The sequence below is a fragment of the Solanum lycopersicum genome, chromosome 3 (genome assembly GCF_036512215.1).
Source record: "Solanum lycopersicum chromosome 3, SLM_r2.1".
NCBI classification, from domain to species: domain Eukaryota; kingdom Viridiplantae; phylum Streptophyta; class Magnoliopsida; order Solanales; family Solanaceae; genus Solanum; species Solanum lycopersicum.
In genome coordinates this window covers 43,176,064-43,194,851 of record NC_090802.1, presented here as the reverse complement: position 1 = coordinate 43,194,851, position 18,788 = coordinate 43,176,064, and the positions used below count along the sequence as shown (strand labels likewise).

Here is an 18,788-nt window from a genome sequence, read left to right as displayed (position 1 = left end):
TATATTAGAGACAAGTAAGCATAACCAAATTATCATCCAGACCAACTCGATAATAATGTGCAAAGTATTAGAGGATAAATGGAAAATCCTATGAATAATTGCTGACATGATGAGAGAAATTAAGACGTGCTTGCAAGATAAATAATACACTATCCAGCACATTCTACGGGAAGGTAACAAGCTAGCAGATCATTTGGCAAATAGAGCTATTGACAAAGGAAATTGCCCAAATGGATAGAAAGAGGATTATAAACAGTGACAAATTACTATGTCTCTATTTAAGAGTATCACCAACAAAGCATAAGGGGCCTGGACAGTTCAAAAAATCAACAAAGGCCAAAATAAGATGAGGTAAATAAGGAGACTAGATAAGGATATGAGGGTAAATGGGGGGTCCTTAAATAGGAAACCCTGTCTTAGTTAGATTTAAAGGCCCATCGAATGGTCCTAACATGTTTTATTTGTTATCTTTCAGTTGTTTAGGCTAAGTGTGGATTGTGCCAAGCCCGTGGAAGTCTAAGGTTGTGTAATTTATTTTTATTTTTGTGTAAAACACCCATATTTGAAATGGAAAAGAACAATAAGGCATGAACGTTAAAAGTGAATTCTTTGGAGTTGGTAGAAGATAAAGATAATAGGCAAGATATGATTCTTGTACGAAATCCAAATAGGATCATATGAGATATGTCCTCAACAAGGACGTCGAGTTTCATTAGGCAGGGAAGTTTGTAAGGGTCCAGAACAAGTAACTCAACATAGGCATGACGTGGCAAAGGGTCGGCATAAATGACTTTGTCAAAGGCAAAAATGCGGGTGGAATAAATCATGTGTTGTGTAAGTAGAGTGTTGGCATGGTCAAATGCATTTAAATTATGTTGGTAAGATAGTGTCAAGGCATGACATGGGCGTTGGCAAGACAACAACCCATTGCATGACTTGGGCGCTGGCAAACATCTGTTGTGGCCGAAGTTAGCATGCAAAAATCATATGGTCCGATCAAATGCGATTAAATTGAGTTGATATAAATTGAAGCATAGTCAATTGTGGGTGAACGCATAAAGAAAACAAGAAATGGCACGAGTGGAATTAAAGTTAACATTGCCAAATCCAGGCAGCGGCAGGGCATCGATGGTGCGCAAGCATGGAAAATTTACGGATGGATTCGGCGGAATTTGGTGAGATATTGACTATACAATGTTTAGACATTGTATTGGAGCAAAAATTAATGCAGCAAAGGGACGATACTAGTCAGCCAAGTTACACGCCAAGCACATGCGGCGATTACCTTTTTGTAACGCGTGTGTCTTGATTCGTTATATCTCTTGTATGCTTTTTGAATTGTAATTTTCAATATTTTTTTGTGTCACAACACTATGCAATGTAAAAACAAGGCTTCCACATGTTCTATGAATGGACTGCCTTGTGTGTTGAACGATATTAACTGGGAAGAGAGGATAGAATTGTTATCCTAAGGTTAAAGAGGGAAGACTAAATCAGGAATTTCACCAAGAAACATAGGATAAAATGTGAGGGTTTTACTAAGTGTATAAGGCAGCAATCGACTTGTGATTGTTCCTTAAATCAAAGACGAAGTCAAAGTTTGGCAGAATTGTTGTTCCAATTAGTGAGTCCTTTGTATTGTTTTGATTATAAATATAAAGGTTTGGTTTACCCATATGTTTATGTATTTATTTCCATACTGAAATTCTGTAAATTAATCTAAGGAAGGAAAAGAAAAACATTCAAAAACGTTATGTTAAATAGGCTGCGAAAGGGGCGGAGTTGAGTGGGACTGGATTGCCATCAGGCCGGGTAACCTCTTGCACAAAACTAAGTTGGAGTAGTATGCCCGTCTTAGAATTTGGTATGCCTAACCTCTTGCACAAAATTAAGGTGGAGCAGTATGCCCATCTTAAAATTTGGTATAAGAGCGTTGCTTAGATCATTCGATTGTCGGGGGAAATGCTGAACTACGGGAGAGGGTGACACGATTCGAAGCGCTTATTAGTGGGATAAATTATGGGGAGGACATGGTTTATCTGGTCACTCAAATTTAAAGAGTGAAAGCATAACTAACTTTGACCAAGAGGGTCATAAACGAATAAGTGTTGTTATTGGAGTCAAAATATGCAGTCAAACACAACACTGCCCAACAAGAAATGTAGCTCATTTGTGGGGAGAAGGAAGACTTGCATGGTCAAGTTCTTCTTCTACGTCGGGCGTTACAAGTTACAATTGGCCCCATAAGAATTAAGGTTCCAAAATCTAAGGCTTACAATGGTGTGAGGAGTGTCAAGGAATTGGATAACTTTCTTTGGGATACGAAAAACTACAACAACGTAGAAAAGGTTCAAGATGCTAAAAAGGTGTCACTCACAACAATGTATTTAAATGATGATGCCAAGGTTTTGTGGAGAACAAGGGTTGCTGAAGTAGAAGTTTCGAATTTGCCAAAGATTGAAATGTGGGAAATATTAACAAGAGAAATGGAACGGATTAAAAGTCAACATTTCCAAAACAAGGTTGTGACAGACAGCGACAGAGGCATCGGTGGTGCGCAAGCATGGAGAATATGCGGATGGATTTGGGTGGACTTTGTGTGATAAAATGACTATACAATGTTTAGAAATTGTATTATATCCAAATATATTGAGGGAAATGTTGTATTGGATCCAAAAATATTAAGGGAAATGCAGAAAAGGGAAGAGATCCAGCACGCGAAGTCACATGCCAAGAACATGTGGCGTTTACCTTTTTGTAACCTCTTATGTCCAGATTCGTTGTATCTCTTGTATGCTTTTTAAATTAGAATTTTTAATGTTTGTTATCCATTGGGATGTTAACTTAATAATATTTTAGTGGGATAAGAATTTGACAAGTGTTAGACATGTGTTACAACACTATGCAATGTAATCACAAGGCTGCCACATGTTTTATATATGGACAGCGTTGTGTGTTGGACGTTTTTGACTTGGAAGAGAGGATAGAATTGTTACCCAAAGGATAAAGAGGGAATATTAAGTCTAGAATTTCATCAAGACACTTATAATAAAACATGAGGATTTTAAATAGTGTCTAAGGCAGCAATTGACTTGTGAATGTGCCTTAAATCAAAATCGAAGTTGGATAGAATTGTTGTTCCAATGAGTGAGTCCTTTATATTGTTTTGATTATAAATATAATGGTTAGGTTTGCACGTGTGTTTATTTAGTGATTTCCTTATTGAAAGTATAAAAAATAATCTGAGGCATGAAAAGAAAAATGTTCTAAAACGTTAGGCAGAATAAGCTGCGAAAGGCACTAAGTTGAGTGCGACTTGACTGTCATAAAGTTGGGCTAACCTTGTTGGGTTTTATTTGCCCTGATTTCTTACCATAAATAGGTTGTGGTTGTTTCCCTCTGTATTTGTACTCTCATATTTATAGTGGATTGCTCATCTGCTTTGTGGACGTAGGTGGATTGACCGTACCACGTTAAATCTTTGTGTCTTTTGGTATATTTCTCGTTGTCTTCTTACTCTTGGTCTTTTGAGGTTTGCTTTGCTAGATTTCACAATTACACCTGCTTATTTTCGATCCTAAAAAGTGGTATCAGAACCAGATTCAATGAAGTTAGGTTCAGTGGTTCGATAATCGATGATTGAACCAAGTTAGAAAGAGGTGTTCATCTTGACGGGTGTAGTTCTAGCCGCAACCTTTTTGACAGTAACGAAGATTTTTGTTGGAGAAATTGTTTCAGATAGGTTCTCTGTCTTGACGCATAAATTTTTCAAAGGAGATTATGGAGAGGAAAAGCAAGTTGTTGAAGATTAAGTAAAGAAGGTGGACAAATTTAATTTGTCAGAAATTCAGGCCAAGGGGGAGATTTGCTGGGTTTTATTTACCCCTGATTTCTTACCATAAATAGGTTTTCCTTTTAGGAAAAGGTTTTGGATTGACTAATCCTTTTCTTGTAGGAAAAGGTTTAGGACTCTATAAATAGAGGAATGTTCCTTCTAACTTAATCAGCCTTCACAATGTAGTTTTAAGGGCTTTGAGAGTTTTTGGTTAGAGGGAGAACTTGTGGGTCACAAGTTTGATACGTTATCACTTGTGTGAACCTCCCATGTATTCCGAGTGAATTGGTTGAGGTTGTTTCCCTCTGTATTTGTACTCTCATATTTATAGTGGATTGCTCATCTCCTTTGTGGACGTAGGTCGATTTACCGAACCACGTTAAATATTTGTGTGTTTTGGTATATTTTCTCGTTGTCTTCTTACTCTTGGTCTTTTGAGGTTTCTTTGCTAGCTTCTGCATTTACACCTGCTTATTTCCGATCCTAAAAAACCTCTTGCAAGAAATTAAGGTGGATTAGTCTGCCCGTCTGACAATTTGGTATCAGAGCATTGCTTAGATTATTCGATGGCTGGAGGAAATGATGAACTACGGGAGAGGCTGACGCGATTGGAAGCGCTTATTGGTGGGACAAACGACGGAAAGGACTTGGTTGATCTGGTCACTCAAATTCAAAAAGTGAAAGCACAATTAACCTTTACCAAGGAGGTCTTAAACAAAAAAGTGTTGTTATTGAAGGCAGAGTATGCAGATAAACACGACACTGCCCAACAAGAAATGGAACTTGTTCGCGGGGAGAAGGAAGACTTGCATGGTGAAGTTCTTCTTCTATGTCATATGTTACAAGGTACAATTGCCCCATAAGAATGAAGGTTCCAATACCTAAGGCTTAAAATGGTGTGAGGAGTGCGAAGGAATTGGAGAATTTTCTTTGGGATATCAAAAACTACTTCAACACAGTAAAGGTTCAAAACGCTAAAAAGGTGTCAGTCCCAACAATGTATTTAAATTATGAAGCGAAGTTTTAGTGGAGAACAAGGGTTTCTGAAGTAGAAGGTTCGAATTTGCCATAGATGTAAACATGGGAAATGTTAAAGAAAATTGAAAACTCAATTCCTTCCAAGCAATTCGTCTTGATTTGCAAGGGATGGGCTACGCCACTTGAAACAAAGCAAATTGTTGAGGGCTTATATCAAGAAATTTTATTCCTTGTTGTTGAACTTAAGCAACATTGTTTAAGAAGAAAAGTTGCACTAATTCATAAGAGGGTTAAAAGTATGGGCACAAAAAGAGTTAAGAAGACAAAATGTTCAAACTCTCAATTCTACCATAGTGGGAGAAGACAAGTTGGCTGACTTAGATGAAGGTGACGACCCAAAGGATTCTTCGCACTTCAAACAGAAAGACCGTGGGAAGGGCCAAACTATCGAGAAGGAAGATAAAGGGGGGAACACTAGACAAGGGATACTTCTTTCCAAAACAAAAGGGAAATTTTAGGGGATTATTCACTTCTGGTGGTCTAACATTTGAATAAGGACTGTCCAATACAAGTGAAAGTGAATTCTCTACTTGTTGTCGAATTGGAAAGGGAAAAGAACAATGAGGAATGAACTTCAAATGTGCATTCTTTGGTGTTGGTTGAATATGAAGATGATGGGAAGGATATTATTTTTGTCTAATATCCAAATAGGATCAGATGAGAGATTTCCTCAACAAGGACGTCGAGTTTCATTAGGAGGGGGTAGTTTGTAAGGGTCCTGACCAAGTAACTCGATATAGGCATGGGCGTGGCAAAGGGTTGGTATGAATGACTTTGTCAAAGGCCAAAATGCAAGTGGAATCAATCATGCATTGTGTGAGAAGAGTCTTTTCATGGTCAAATGGGTTCAAATTATGTTGGTAAAACAATTTTAAGACATGAAATGGGCTTTGACACGGCAACAACCCATGGCATGACTTAGGCGCTGACCAACATCGGTTGTGGACGAAATTGGCATGCGAAAATCACATGGTCTGATCAAATGCATGAAAATTGAGTTAAGATAAATCAAGCATAGTCAATTGCGAATGAAACGCAAAAAGAAAAAAAGAAATGGCACGAGTGGATTAAATGTTAACATTGTCAAAGCAAGGCAGCGGCACGGCATCGATGGTGTGCAAGCATGGAAAATGTGCGGATGGATTCAGGTGGAATTTGGTGAGATAATGACTATACAATAATTAGACATTATATTGGATCCAAAAATATTGAGGGAAATGCAGAAAATCACATGCCAAGCATATGCAGTGTTAACCTTTTTGTAGCCGCTTGTGTCCAGATTCAGTGTATCTCTTGTATACTTTATGAATAAGAATTTTTAATGTTTCTTATCAGTTGTGGATTTCAAATTCATTATATTTTAGTAGGGTAAGAATTTGATAAGTGTTAGACATGTGTCACAACACTATGCAATTTAACACAAGGCTACCACATGTTCTATAAATGTAGAGCCTTGTTTGTTGGATGTTTTTTACTGGAAAGAGAGGATAGAATTGTTATACTAAGTTAAAAGAGGTATTATTAAGTCTATAATTTCACTAAGAAACTTATAATAAAATGTGAGGGTTTTAAGAAGTGTCTAAAACAGCAATCGACTTGTGATTATGCCTTAATAGAAGTTGAAGTTGGACAGAACAGTTGTTCCAACGAGTGAGTCCTTTGTATTATTTTGATTATAAAAGTAAAGTTTGGGTTTACACGTATGTTTATGTACCTATTTACTTACTGAAAGTCTGAAAAATAATTTAAGTCAAGAAAAGAAAAACGACCTAAAATGTTACGCAGAATAGGCTGCGAAAGGGGCTGAGTTGAGTGGGACTTGACTGCCATCAGGTTGGGTTAACCTCTTGCATGAAATTAAGGTGGAATAGTCTGTCCCTCTGAAAATATACTTCAATAGAAATTCAACACTTAATTACAAGTAATCATAATTGAAGTAAAGTATCGAGATCACAAGACTTACCCCAATCTCCTTCACCATGTCATCATCAAGGTCTTATCATCAACCACCCAATTCAATCCAACAATGAGTATAATCACACAACAGTAATCCACATAATAATGAAGTCAATTGAATCATTACACAACATTTCATCACTAGTTAATAGCCTAGGGTTAGAGACTTAGGTCAAATCCATGATGTACTTCACAACCTAGGTCAATTTATCAAGAACTAGCAAAATTGGATTACAGTACATCACAATCTACTCATAAATTGGCATCATAACAATATATAGGATAGCAATTCACACACTAACCAAGTCAATTGTATCAATAATATATAATTCAATTCAAGATCATAACCTAGGGTTAAGGGGAAAAGGTCATCTTCCACAAACTAGGTCAATGCATCAATAAATAGTATAATTCCACAATAATACATGTTGATCTACTCATAATAATCAAAATTAATCATAAACAAATCAATTCACAAGATTAATTTCGTATTCGAAGTAAACCCACTTGAATTTCATATTTTCGAAATCATCTTGAAGGAACCCTTTGGAAAAAGAGATCCCAAAGATGAAAGGAAACCCATAATTTACTAGTTAATGATGTTTCATGGAGAAAACTTGATATTTTTCATCCCTAGAACCCTCCGTTGCTTGGTTTTTAATGGAATTTCTTTTGGAGAGAGAAAGAAGAGAGAAGAAAGAGAAATTTTGGTTTTGGGAATTATAAGAGTTGGGTTTAGTCTAATTAGGTTTGGGTCTTTATAGGGGTCATTAGCTAGTTTAATTAGGCCTCTCTTAACCCCTAAATAATTAACTAACCACTTAATTAAATTAACTTAACCAACTTAAAACTTGCAGCAAAACAGTGTCTTGACAGATGGAACCCTGACCAATGGGCCATTTGTCAATCGACGGGCATTGTTCATGGCCGTCTTGTGAATTCGTCGTTTGCGACTAAGACTGGCCAAAATTACTTCCAGGAAATTGGAGAAGTGACCATTGAGATATCCATCGACAACCTGTCGATTGGACCATGCCTCGTGGGTTGCCCCTCGTCGATGGCTACTGTCCTAGACAGCGTTAAGCCATTCTCAAGGGTCCTCCACAAGGGCCATTGGTTGGTCCTTGGGGAGTTGTACCTCAACGTTTAGATTATGAATCAACTCTAATACGTGTTAGATACCTTACCCCCAAATTTCATCATTTTTCGACTCTTAAAATTTAGTCAAATAGGCTAAGACACACTAGCACCTCTTTGAACTAGTTTACGGACGTCATGGACGTTGCTTGACATTTTGATTCTAAAACTTCCTAAATGACTTAAATACATTATAATTGACTTATAAACAGTGTTACATCTATTAGACTCTCATGTTAGGCTCTAGATTAGGCTTTAGACTTTCGGAGTATTACAACTAAGGCGTGGTTGTTCTTATTTTGCATGATTGTCGATGTTCGAGAGAAATCAACTTGATTCAAGGTAATTGTTCGAGATAAAGTTTACCTCCTCTATAGTCTAGCTTACTCACTAATATTCAACTATTTTCTAACAGTTGAATTACCCATTTGTCTAGATTAGCCTATAATTGAATTACATCCCATGAACCCGTCTCATCATTGTTAATTCACATTATTTTCTACTTTTGTAATTCATTATCAAAACCGAAACACCCCCCCCCCTTATTTGAAATTTGTTGTAACCCCTTGATTTGAATTATAGTTTTATTCGATAATATCTATTAATATGGCTGATTTGAATATGTTCATACTTTCCTAATGAATCGTAAACACGTATCACTCCCTGTGGAATTCGACCCCAACTCATTTAGTTGAGTTATATATTTAGTAACGATCGTCGATATTTATAACTGGATTAAGTGTCTTTGATAGCGTTATTCAATCAACGTAAATAATTCATCTGCTGTATTTTTTATCGCATTGTGTCTCAAACACATGTATCTACTTTACTCACATATAATTAGTTTTATTACAATTGAAACACACACTAAGAGTTATCTTATCCACTTAGTCTCATTATCAATTAACTCCACAATAAGTAATTGTACTAAATTATTTTAATATTATGGGATTCACAAACATGTATCAACTTCCTCTTACCATTTTTATTATATATTGTACCCTTCTTGTACAATAAAATATTCAATTTATTTAGTATTGTACTTATCATACCTCTCATATATTACCAAAGACTCTTTTGAGGATAATGTAATCACTATCATTTTCAACAACAAGAACATTGGAATTAATTTTACTTTTAAAAGCTCAACAATTATTTTATATATTTTTTCCAACTCTAATATTGCATTCAATCAAATCACAATTGATATCAATATTTATTAGCATGCAATCCAAAATCTTAAATTCAATTATTTTTCTTAAGATCATGTAGCGCAACCTTAGCATGATACCCCTACAATTTCAAATATTTCATAATAGCATATTTGAAATATATCAAAAGACTCCATTTTTATTTCTCAACAAAAAAATGAGACAAGATAAATCGCCTAAATGTTTATGGGAAATTCAAGACGATGATAAGAGGATTAATGTGTCAAAAAGGATAATAATGGGAACGTTTAACCTGAAAGTCAACTGCCAAAATATGGCTTCCAATGGTGGATAATATAATGGAATTATGGCTAATCAAGGCTAGGCATTCAATCACAGTAAATATATATTTAATATTCATAAACCAGATATGAAAGAATGTACCTTAACAATATTACGAATACCTTTTTTTGAGATATTAGCACCATTTTTTCAACAGGGTCTACATCAAATGTCAGGTCTCGATCGAAAATTGGGGTTAGATCCCAAATCAGGTGATAAGATCGGATTCTAAATCAATTTTTGGTTTTGCGTCCATGTTTGGATGTTGCAAATGAGTCCTAGATTGAATATCGGGTCTCGAATCGGGAGTCGAGGTTAGGTTTTGGGTTGGGTATCTATGGAGGGTCCTAAATCGATCATCGATATTATGTCCTAGTTTAAATGTTAGATCGGGTCCGAATCAATTATCAGGATTTTGTTTTTAAATGATAAACTATTTTTCTAAAAAGTATTTTTAACTCTTCACCTAAAAATAAAAGATCTTTTCTAGAAAATATTTCTTATTCACCATCTATCCGACACTAAAAAATATTTTTGAGTCACAAACTAAACATGAGGAAAGTAATTAGAAAGCAACTTGTTTCATAGAGAGGGGTGAAATGAGATTGGAAGAAGTAGAATCATTTAGAGGGTAACACATTGTTCTTCATCGTGATTATTGCTCTTCATTCTTCTAAGTTTAAATGAGAAGGATTGTCCGGGTACTATTGCTTGTACTGGTTTATCATTAACCTTGATGAAATTATAGGACCATGCTCCAAGTAATGTTCCACAAACGGGTCCAATGATATAAACCCATATTGCTCTGTAATCATTGCTAGCCATTGCTGGTCCAATGCTTCTAGCTGGGTTCATTGATCCTCCTGATACTGGCCTACAACAAATTTCAATTTAAACATTTATGCGATATCCATTTTATCGAGGCTTTTCAATTGACCACAAAAACAAGTTTTAAGAAAATGTTTTGAAATTTATCGTTTAATTTCATAAATGTTTGTGTTGTTTATAAATTACTTCATAAGAGATTAAATATATTTTTCGAAAATTTTAGTTCCATAAAAAAAAATCAAAGTTAATCTATTTCTAAAAGTAAAAGTGTCATTCTTTCTTAAATAACAAAGATAAAGAAAACAATATTTAAAAAGATTCATCTATGTTTCTTTAAGGCAGTTGATTAATGAAAATATCAATTGTTAAGCTTTGCAAGAATGATTGATAACCAATTATTACAACTTAAATCATACTAAATATATATAAATAAAAATTGATTCAAATAACTTAAATTTTATTATAAAAGATTTTCTTTTTCAATTATGCATTTATTTGTTTGGTGCTCGTATTTTTATATTCAAGAATTGAGACTAGCATCCACTTACCCCGCCAAAATAGAAGTAATACATACGGCCGAACCAACTGCAATTCCCGCCAGCTCACCAATCTATTAAACACAGGTCAACAAAAACAAAATTATTTTTGTCAAAAAAATGTATTTATAAAAAATAAAATTAGAAAAATGATGTTTTTAACCTATTAAGCAATAATAGGGCTATTACTTAGAATAAATTATTTTTGAAGTATATTTTTCGTTCGATTTTGTATAATCACATTTTTTTTTATCATTTTCTTTATTTGGAAGATTCATAAAAAAGTTAATGAAAACAAGAATATCTTCGTAAGCGTGTCTAAAATTTCTTAATTTTTGACAATAATTTTTTAAAAAAATTGACTCTAAATTTAATTACGAATTTTAATATGTTTCAAGATAAAATAAATATATTTAAAAACTATATAAAACATGTTATAAATAACAAGATTTAAACATTCAGAAAATAAATAATTTGAGCGTTGGAAGTGCATGTCATCCGAGTAAAAGGCTATATAATCATAAAAAGTAAAAAATTAGTCTAAAAATACTAAATTAGTTGCTCTCTGAGTGTGTCTATCTTATGTGAGGTTGTTTGAAAGTTTAAGAAACAAAAAAAAATGTTTTAAAATTGCTGGTCCAAACTGAAATGATAGAAATTTATGTTGTCGTAAATCATTTCATTAACGGTAGAATAGATAATTTTATAGATGAATTTTTAGTTAATATAGAAATGTATTTTTTTTTAGAACTGACTAAAAAAAATAAATCATATAAAATGAGATAAAGAGGAATATTAGAAAGAGAAAATTGTTACAGCTTTGGTATCAGTGGCGACAGCAGAGGTGATGAACATCATAGAGAATGTGACGACAATTTCCATGATTAAAGCTTGAATATCTGAGCCTGAGGGAGTTGTAGTTCCCACATTTTTAGTTACTGGATGAAGTAATACACGTAACGTGAATGCAGCAGATATTGCTCCTGTAACTTGTGCTGCTGCATACACTGGCACCTTTACAAACAACAAACAACATTCCTAATTACCTACCTTTTCTTTGTGTTGTAATTCTAGAAAACCAATGAGAATTCAAATGCAAATTTAATGGTAGTGAATTTATGTTTAGTTGTGACATATTTCATCAAAGTACATGTGTATATACACCACGACAGAATGATATGGCTGAAAAAAAAGCACATGACTATCCAATCACATCTCCTACGGTGTTGTGGACCTATTAAAACCATGAGCTTGAGGGGAGTGTTAACTATAGTGAAAGCTATCATGGTTAGATAAGTCAGTAAAATCAGTTAGACGTGTGTTTCGTATGAATGCCGAAAAATGTTTTCTAATTTTTTCATCTTTAATTGGGTCAAATGTTTTGAAATATGTTTTCCAAATCAACTAATTTTCCTCAAATTTAAGAAAAATGACTTTCCTTTAAAACTTAAGGAAAACATTTTCAAAACTCTCTTTCAACCTTCCCTCTACCCACCCTACCATACTAGCTTCCAATCCACCCCCTATCAGCCCTCACCCTCCCACCTACCCCTACCAACCCCCCAATTCACCCCCTACCAGCCCCCCGTACCCCTAAGAAATTAAATTTATTTTTTAAAAACAATTTTCAACTTTTAAATTTTATTTTTTCACCCCCTATCCTTGATCCCCCGCCCACCCACTCCTACTAGCCCCCCCACCCCACCCTACCCCCAAAAAATGAATAATATTGATTTAAAAAAAATCAACTTCAAATTTTACTTTTCATCCCTAGCCTTGACCCCCATACCCCCGCCCCGAAAAAAAATTTTAGGTCTGACTTTTACAAAAAAAAAAAATTATAATTATTTTCTACTTTAGTACAAAAAATAAAAGATATTTCTCAAAAATATTTTTCATTCAAAAACCAAACACCAAAACATTTCTCATTCAAAACCAAACACCAAAAGATATTATACAATAATTAAGTTTTGATAAATTAAGATAGATAACTAAATATTAGGAAACTGTACTATATGAGTTGCATTAAAGTTGTAATAATTTGAGAAATTAAGACTTAACCCTAGGCTTTCCATTTGAGAAATACGAGAGTGGACATATTAGTTGACATTAAAATTTAGAAAAGTGATTATAGTGATGTGGGTGTCTATAGACTTGTTTACTTATGAATTATGCATATATACTTGATAGATTGGAAACACTCTGAGGCATTGGGGAAAGAAAAAACATTGGAAAACTTGCTTGCTTGACTTTTGGTTCTTCAATAAAGGAAGGTTATAATTTATTTTATATGATAGATAGACTCTTAATAGTGATTGATAGTCATTGAGTGATATTGTGAATTTTTTTATGCACTTGCTTTTTGTTGTGTGGATAATTAAGGTGTTGTTGCGATTAGTTTGTAATCACAAAACCATGAAATCCATAATTCTGAACTTGTTCTATTAAAGTGATGTCTTAAATAAAAAAGGCTTAATGTAATATCGTTAAGAAAGTTGAAAGAGATGATAAAGAATAATGAATTAGCGATATGGTTGGATCGGGTGTCACGAGCCGACACGATATATTTGGATAGGGTGCCACAAATTGGCACGAAATATTTGAATCGGGTGTCATGTTCTGACACAATATTATTGGATCGAGTGTCATGTTCCGACATGATAACATTAAAGAAAATATATTAAAGTAACTTAATGTACTCAATCTCAAAGAACCTAAATTTCAAAAGAGAGTGGTGTGGAGGTATGAGTTCCCATGTGTGTTCTCTATATTGTGGACTATAATTTATACTTGTTATAGTGTTGTTGTCACTTATTCATGTTTGTTGTTGCTTGTCACCTGGTAAGTTCTATAGTTAATACTATGTTATTACTTCATGCATATTGATTTCTATTTTGAGCCAACTGATGATGCCTACTTAGTACATATATTTTCTTCGTTTTCCTTTTGTGGAATTCAACGAGTATACTAGCGATTTCGATTCGCCCTCAGCTCTAGCCAACCTCTAGCACATCAGGTTCCAGGGTGAGCTATTCATTTTATCTTGTGTTCGATTCTCTCGGCTATGACATGATGTCCTTAGTTTCAACATAAAGTATTTTGTTTATTGATTTTAGTGTCTTTCATACTCTTACAATTAATATTTGGATTAGATATACTTGATATGATGACTTGCAAGTTTTAAAAATCGATACATAATAAGATTTGAGCTTTCATTTTATGCTTGTATTACGTAAGTTGGGATTAAATTTATTGGTCCATACACCTAGTAAATTAAGTGTGTGTTTCACTCATGAGTAGTTTTGAATCTTCACAACTAATGTTTTGATTCTATTTACCATTTCGCTATGTCATTACAAAATGTCTAATACCTATAAGTTTTCTTCAATTTAAGTGTCTAGCTAATAGAAACACAATTTAGTTCAAATAAATAAATAAATTTTATGAAAAATTTTAAGTGGATACTTATGACTTAAGCGTTACGTTAATCTAGTTGTATGCGCCATGATTCATTTTGATATTCTTCCTAATATAAGGTAGGTTCAATTTTAAAATATCTTATTAGAGATGACTTGATTATAAGGCCGTTAAGATAATACTTGGGGTCTTAAATTGGGAGCCCCACTTTTTCTTAAAGCTATATGTTATATATTCCATATGCAGTATTTTTTAAAGAAGTGCACCGTTAATATTGATGGATAAACAGAAACGTGCTAAAATTGTGGTGTTAGGCCTGAAAGTTAGTAATTGGGTGATGATGATGGGTAAAAGAAGAATGAGAATTCAATATTAAATTAAGGTGCAATTGGGTAGGCTCTGATTATGGTACAATTTTAAAGTTAACATGGTTCGTCAGTGGTTCGCAACCAGTTGTTTTTTATTTTTTTTATTAGTGTTCATTTTTACTATATCCGTTCAAAATTATTTGTCATGTTGCGTTTATCTAAAGTGAATTTAATTAATTTTTAAAGGTAAACTAGATCACATTAGTTCGATATTTTAATCAAAGAAATTACATATTCTAAAACTATATGAAAAGTACTATATATTATAATTTTTTGCATATTAATATGATGAAAAGATATATCTTAAAATATTAGTCAAAGTTTTTACAATTTCACTCTAAAAATCGAAATCATGACAAATAATACCGGACGGAGGGAATAATTATCATTACAAGTAAATTGTGGTATATTGAGATAGCTAAATAAATACTAGGTATATCGTGTTACATGAATTCCATTAAAGTTATATTAATTGAAAGTATTGAAATTGAATCTTAGGTTTAAACATTAGGAAATTGATTATAGATGAGGGTGAGTTATTGCCTTTAGACTAGATATGTAGCAATATGGTATATATAAACTCGTTTACTTATAAATTTTGCATACTCGTAGGATTGAAAATCATCTGAGGCATTGAAGAAAGAAAAATCATAGGTGAATTAGCTTACTTGACATCAAATTTTTTGGTGGAGATAGGTTATGGTTTATTCTATATGATAGATAGACTCTTAATAGTGATTGATAGTCACTGTGTGATATCATGAATTTTTCTTTCAAATTGGCCGAAAAATGTACCTATTTACACCACAAAATTATACTTGATATCGACTCTTTGGTGAAGGTAGGTTATGTTTATTTCATACACAAAAAATTTCTTTGATGTAATTTCTAAATATTTCTTATACTTTTTCATAATTATTATCTTTAAACATATTATATTAAATTTGAAACTTAAAATTTGGGTGGTCCAATAAAGGTTATAATTGATAAACGTCCGTAACTCTAATGAGGCTCAAATCAAAATCAAAAGCCAATACTAATATTTTTTTTAAAAAAAAAATCAACAGAACATTAAGAAATGACAATAACGTCGAATATTTGTTCTTTAATTTATATTAGTTTACTCTGTCAAAATACATAATCACTCTAATTTTAATTTTTCTTTAATATTTAGTCATGCAATTAGTATTTGTCGGACTTATTTTAGCATGATTATTTAGTACTTTGAAATTATGTATTTTCATTATTAATTATTAATTAGTAACATTTGTTTTTATGTGATCTTATTATTACTTTTTGTTTTTTTAATATTTTTGTGTAATCATTCATTTCATATTTGTTTTATTTTCTTAAGATAACACATTATATAGTATATTTTTGTGGAACTAAAAAAGTGTTTGAAACACAAGTTAACTGTATATTTACATTAAAACAATTCAAGATTGAAAATTCCAAACATTATTAATTTAATTTGATTTATAGATTTAAAAATCTCTCACAAATCATTTAGTTTGATATTTAAAAATCAAACTGATCTGGCTATGTACATCCAGACCGAATATGATGGACCAACAACCAGCAATTGAATGAATTAGTTTTTGCAACTAGTATATATATAATACGACAGAACAAAAATTGTATGAATTAGTTTTCGCCACAAGTTGTATATATCTGTATACTTAATACGACGGAACAAAAATTGAATGAATTAGTTTTTGCAACTAGTATATATATATATATATATATATATATATATATATATATATATATATATATATATATATATATATATATATATATATATATATATTGAATACGACGGAGCAACAACCGGCAATTGAATGATTTTATTACATTAATTATGGGAGACATAATTATCATTATTATTATTCTTGTAGAAAGAAGAATTATGACTTTCAGAATTGTCATGTGCCTATCAAAATCAGCAGGTGCATGGATGTGTATCAGCTCATCTTCTGGACAAACTATAGCCCAGTGTTGCTAGATTCATAATAACTACACAATTTGTACTTTGCTTTTAGAAACATAATGAAATTTCAATCTTGAATCTGTGTCTAAGCTAAGAGAAGTAAGAAAAAGACTTATAAATTCAAATATCGTCATTTTAGCAATATTAGTGATTTTTGTCCCTTTTAGTTTTTCCTATGTGCCTTTTCAACTAGTGTCATTTTAATTAGCTTAAAATTGAAAACTTTTCAGCCTATATGTTTGAACAATATCAATGTCATGATATTTTTGGTTATATAACTATGACTAGAAAGTTCATAGTGAAATTATTCTTTTGTACTTGAATAAATGTGTGTAGATCACAAAATTTTCTCTAACATTATTATTTGCTTTCCACCGAGCACGAAATTTGATGCGTCTTATTAGGTCATAAGACAATCCTAAAATTGATATGTTAAAATATTACAAGTAGTAATAGTTTTATTGGAGAATTTTACCCTTACACGTTAATGTGACAATGAGAGTGTAGTAATAGTAAAGGTTACGTACCTGTGTCCATGGGAAATGTCTAACGGCGGCAAAAGCAAAGGTAACAGCAGGGTTCATATGAGCACCAGATATATGTCCAACAGCATATATCATGACAGTTACAATGAGTCCACCAGCTACGGACGCTCCAAGCTTTGATACTTTGTGTTCATCGCTCCAACTAAGACTTGCTGCACCACATGTCACAAACACTAATAGGTACGTCGCTATTATCTCTGCTATCACCTACACAACATTCATTATCACATCATCCATCAACAATAACATACATACTATTTTTATTTTACTATCTAAACAATATGAATACCTTCTTTATAATACCAGATCGATAATACTTTTGAAAAAAGTTTGATTTCGGATCTTCCTTCAATACCAATTCATTTTGGTTTATGCTTTTGCTACAGTTCCCTCCTTCACTCTCCATTCTTCACAGATACTTAATGAAGTATACACAAATATATAATTGAAAATGTTTCTAAAGGAGACGAATTGAAAGAGCTAGCCAGCTAGCTAGGGAATTTACTTCTACTTTAGCTCTAACAAATACCGAAACTACACTTATATAAATAGAAAAAAAGAATATGCACCTCAATGCTTTTGGGTGGCAAGTGTCTATCTTTAATTCGGACCCACACACAACCATGTGTGTTGGTATAAATATCTCCAAAGCTAATTTAATTAAGGGAAAATTGTATATAATAGCAAATTAATAATCTAAAATAAATGGCGTAGCTAGAGTTTGATTTAATTGTGCTCCATAGCAAACGTTTACAAAAAATTGTCAGGGCTCTCTCCCAAATATCTCGCTCGCCACTCTCCTCCAATCTGTCATTCGCTTCCTCACTTTTTATACAAACACAAGTGTATAAAAGTTGTTTCTAATTATATAAAACAAGAAAAAATTGTATAAATACATATCTTTTGTTTTCCTCTCTCTCCTCTTCCAGATCTCGCTCGCCACTCTCCCAGATCTCGCTCGCCACCCTCGCCTTTCTCACTTATACAAACAAAAGCGAAATGTATAATTATACAATAAAAATACACCTATAAAAATACTTCCCTGCCTAATTTCTTTTGCTTTTCTCTCTTTCTCGTTTTATACAATTTTCAAATTGTATCTAATATCTCTCTTTCTCATTTTATACAATTCGATTCAATTGTATATTCATTGTCAAGTCTCTTTTGTCTTTCTCTCTTTTTCATTTCATACAAATTCAAATTGTATATAATCATTATATATATTTATAATAATACAATTTGTTTTATAGACTTCGTTTTTATACAGTTTTCTGCCCAAGTGATTTTCTCTTTCTTGTTTTATACACTTCGTTTTATACAATTTGCTTCAATTGTATATATATAGCGAATTATACAATTTCTATGTTTGCTATGGAGTGCAATTATGCAAACTTTGCTATAGCATATGAATTTTTTATTTGCTATACGTGAAAGTTGCCAACTTATAAAGTCATTCATTCAATTTAAGATTTTTCTCTTATTAAATCACTTAATTTATACATTTATTATTATAAAATTACTCCAATATTAAAATAATAGAATAAATTAATTTTTGTATCATATAAATATGAATCCACACGTAAAATTAATGTACGAATTTAATTATGTCAAATTAGCTCTCAATTTAATTAAAATCACTTCCATA

At 32.6% G+C, this 18,788-nt stretch overlaps 1 protein-coding gene across 1 annotated transcript; it reads right to left on the bottom strand.

The window, feature by feature from the left end:
• Positions 1–9,941: 9,941 nt before the first annotated feature.
• Positions 9,942–17,663, bottom strand: LOC101055507 (Lsi-1). The gene is made up of 5 exons (NM_001287354.1): positions 17,433–17,663; positions 17,126–17,350; positions 11,640–11,837; positions 10,836–10,897; positions 9,942–10,333 (listed from the first exon to the last, which is right to left on the bottom strand). The coding sequence occupies exons 1-5, from the start codon at positions 17,547–17,549 to the stop codon at positions 10,084–10,086; spliced, it is 852 nt and encodes a 283-aa protein (NP_001274283.1). The 5' UTR covers positions 17,550–17,663; the 3' UTR covers positions 9,942–10,083.
• Positions 17,664–18,788: the final 1,125 nt, after the last annotated feature.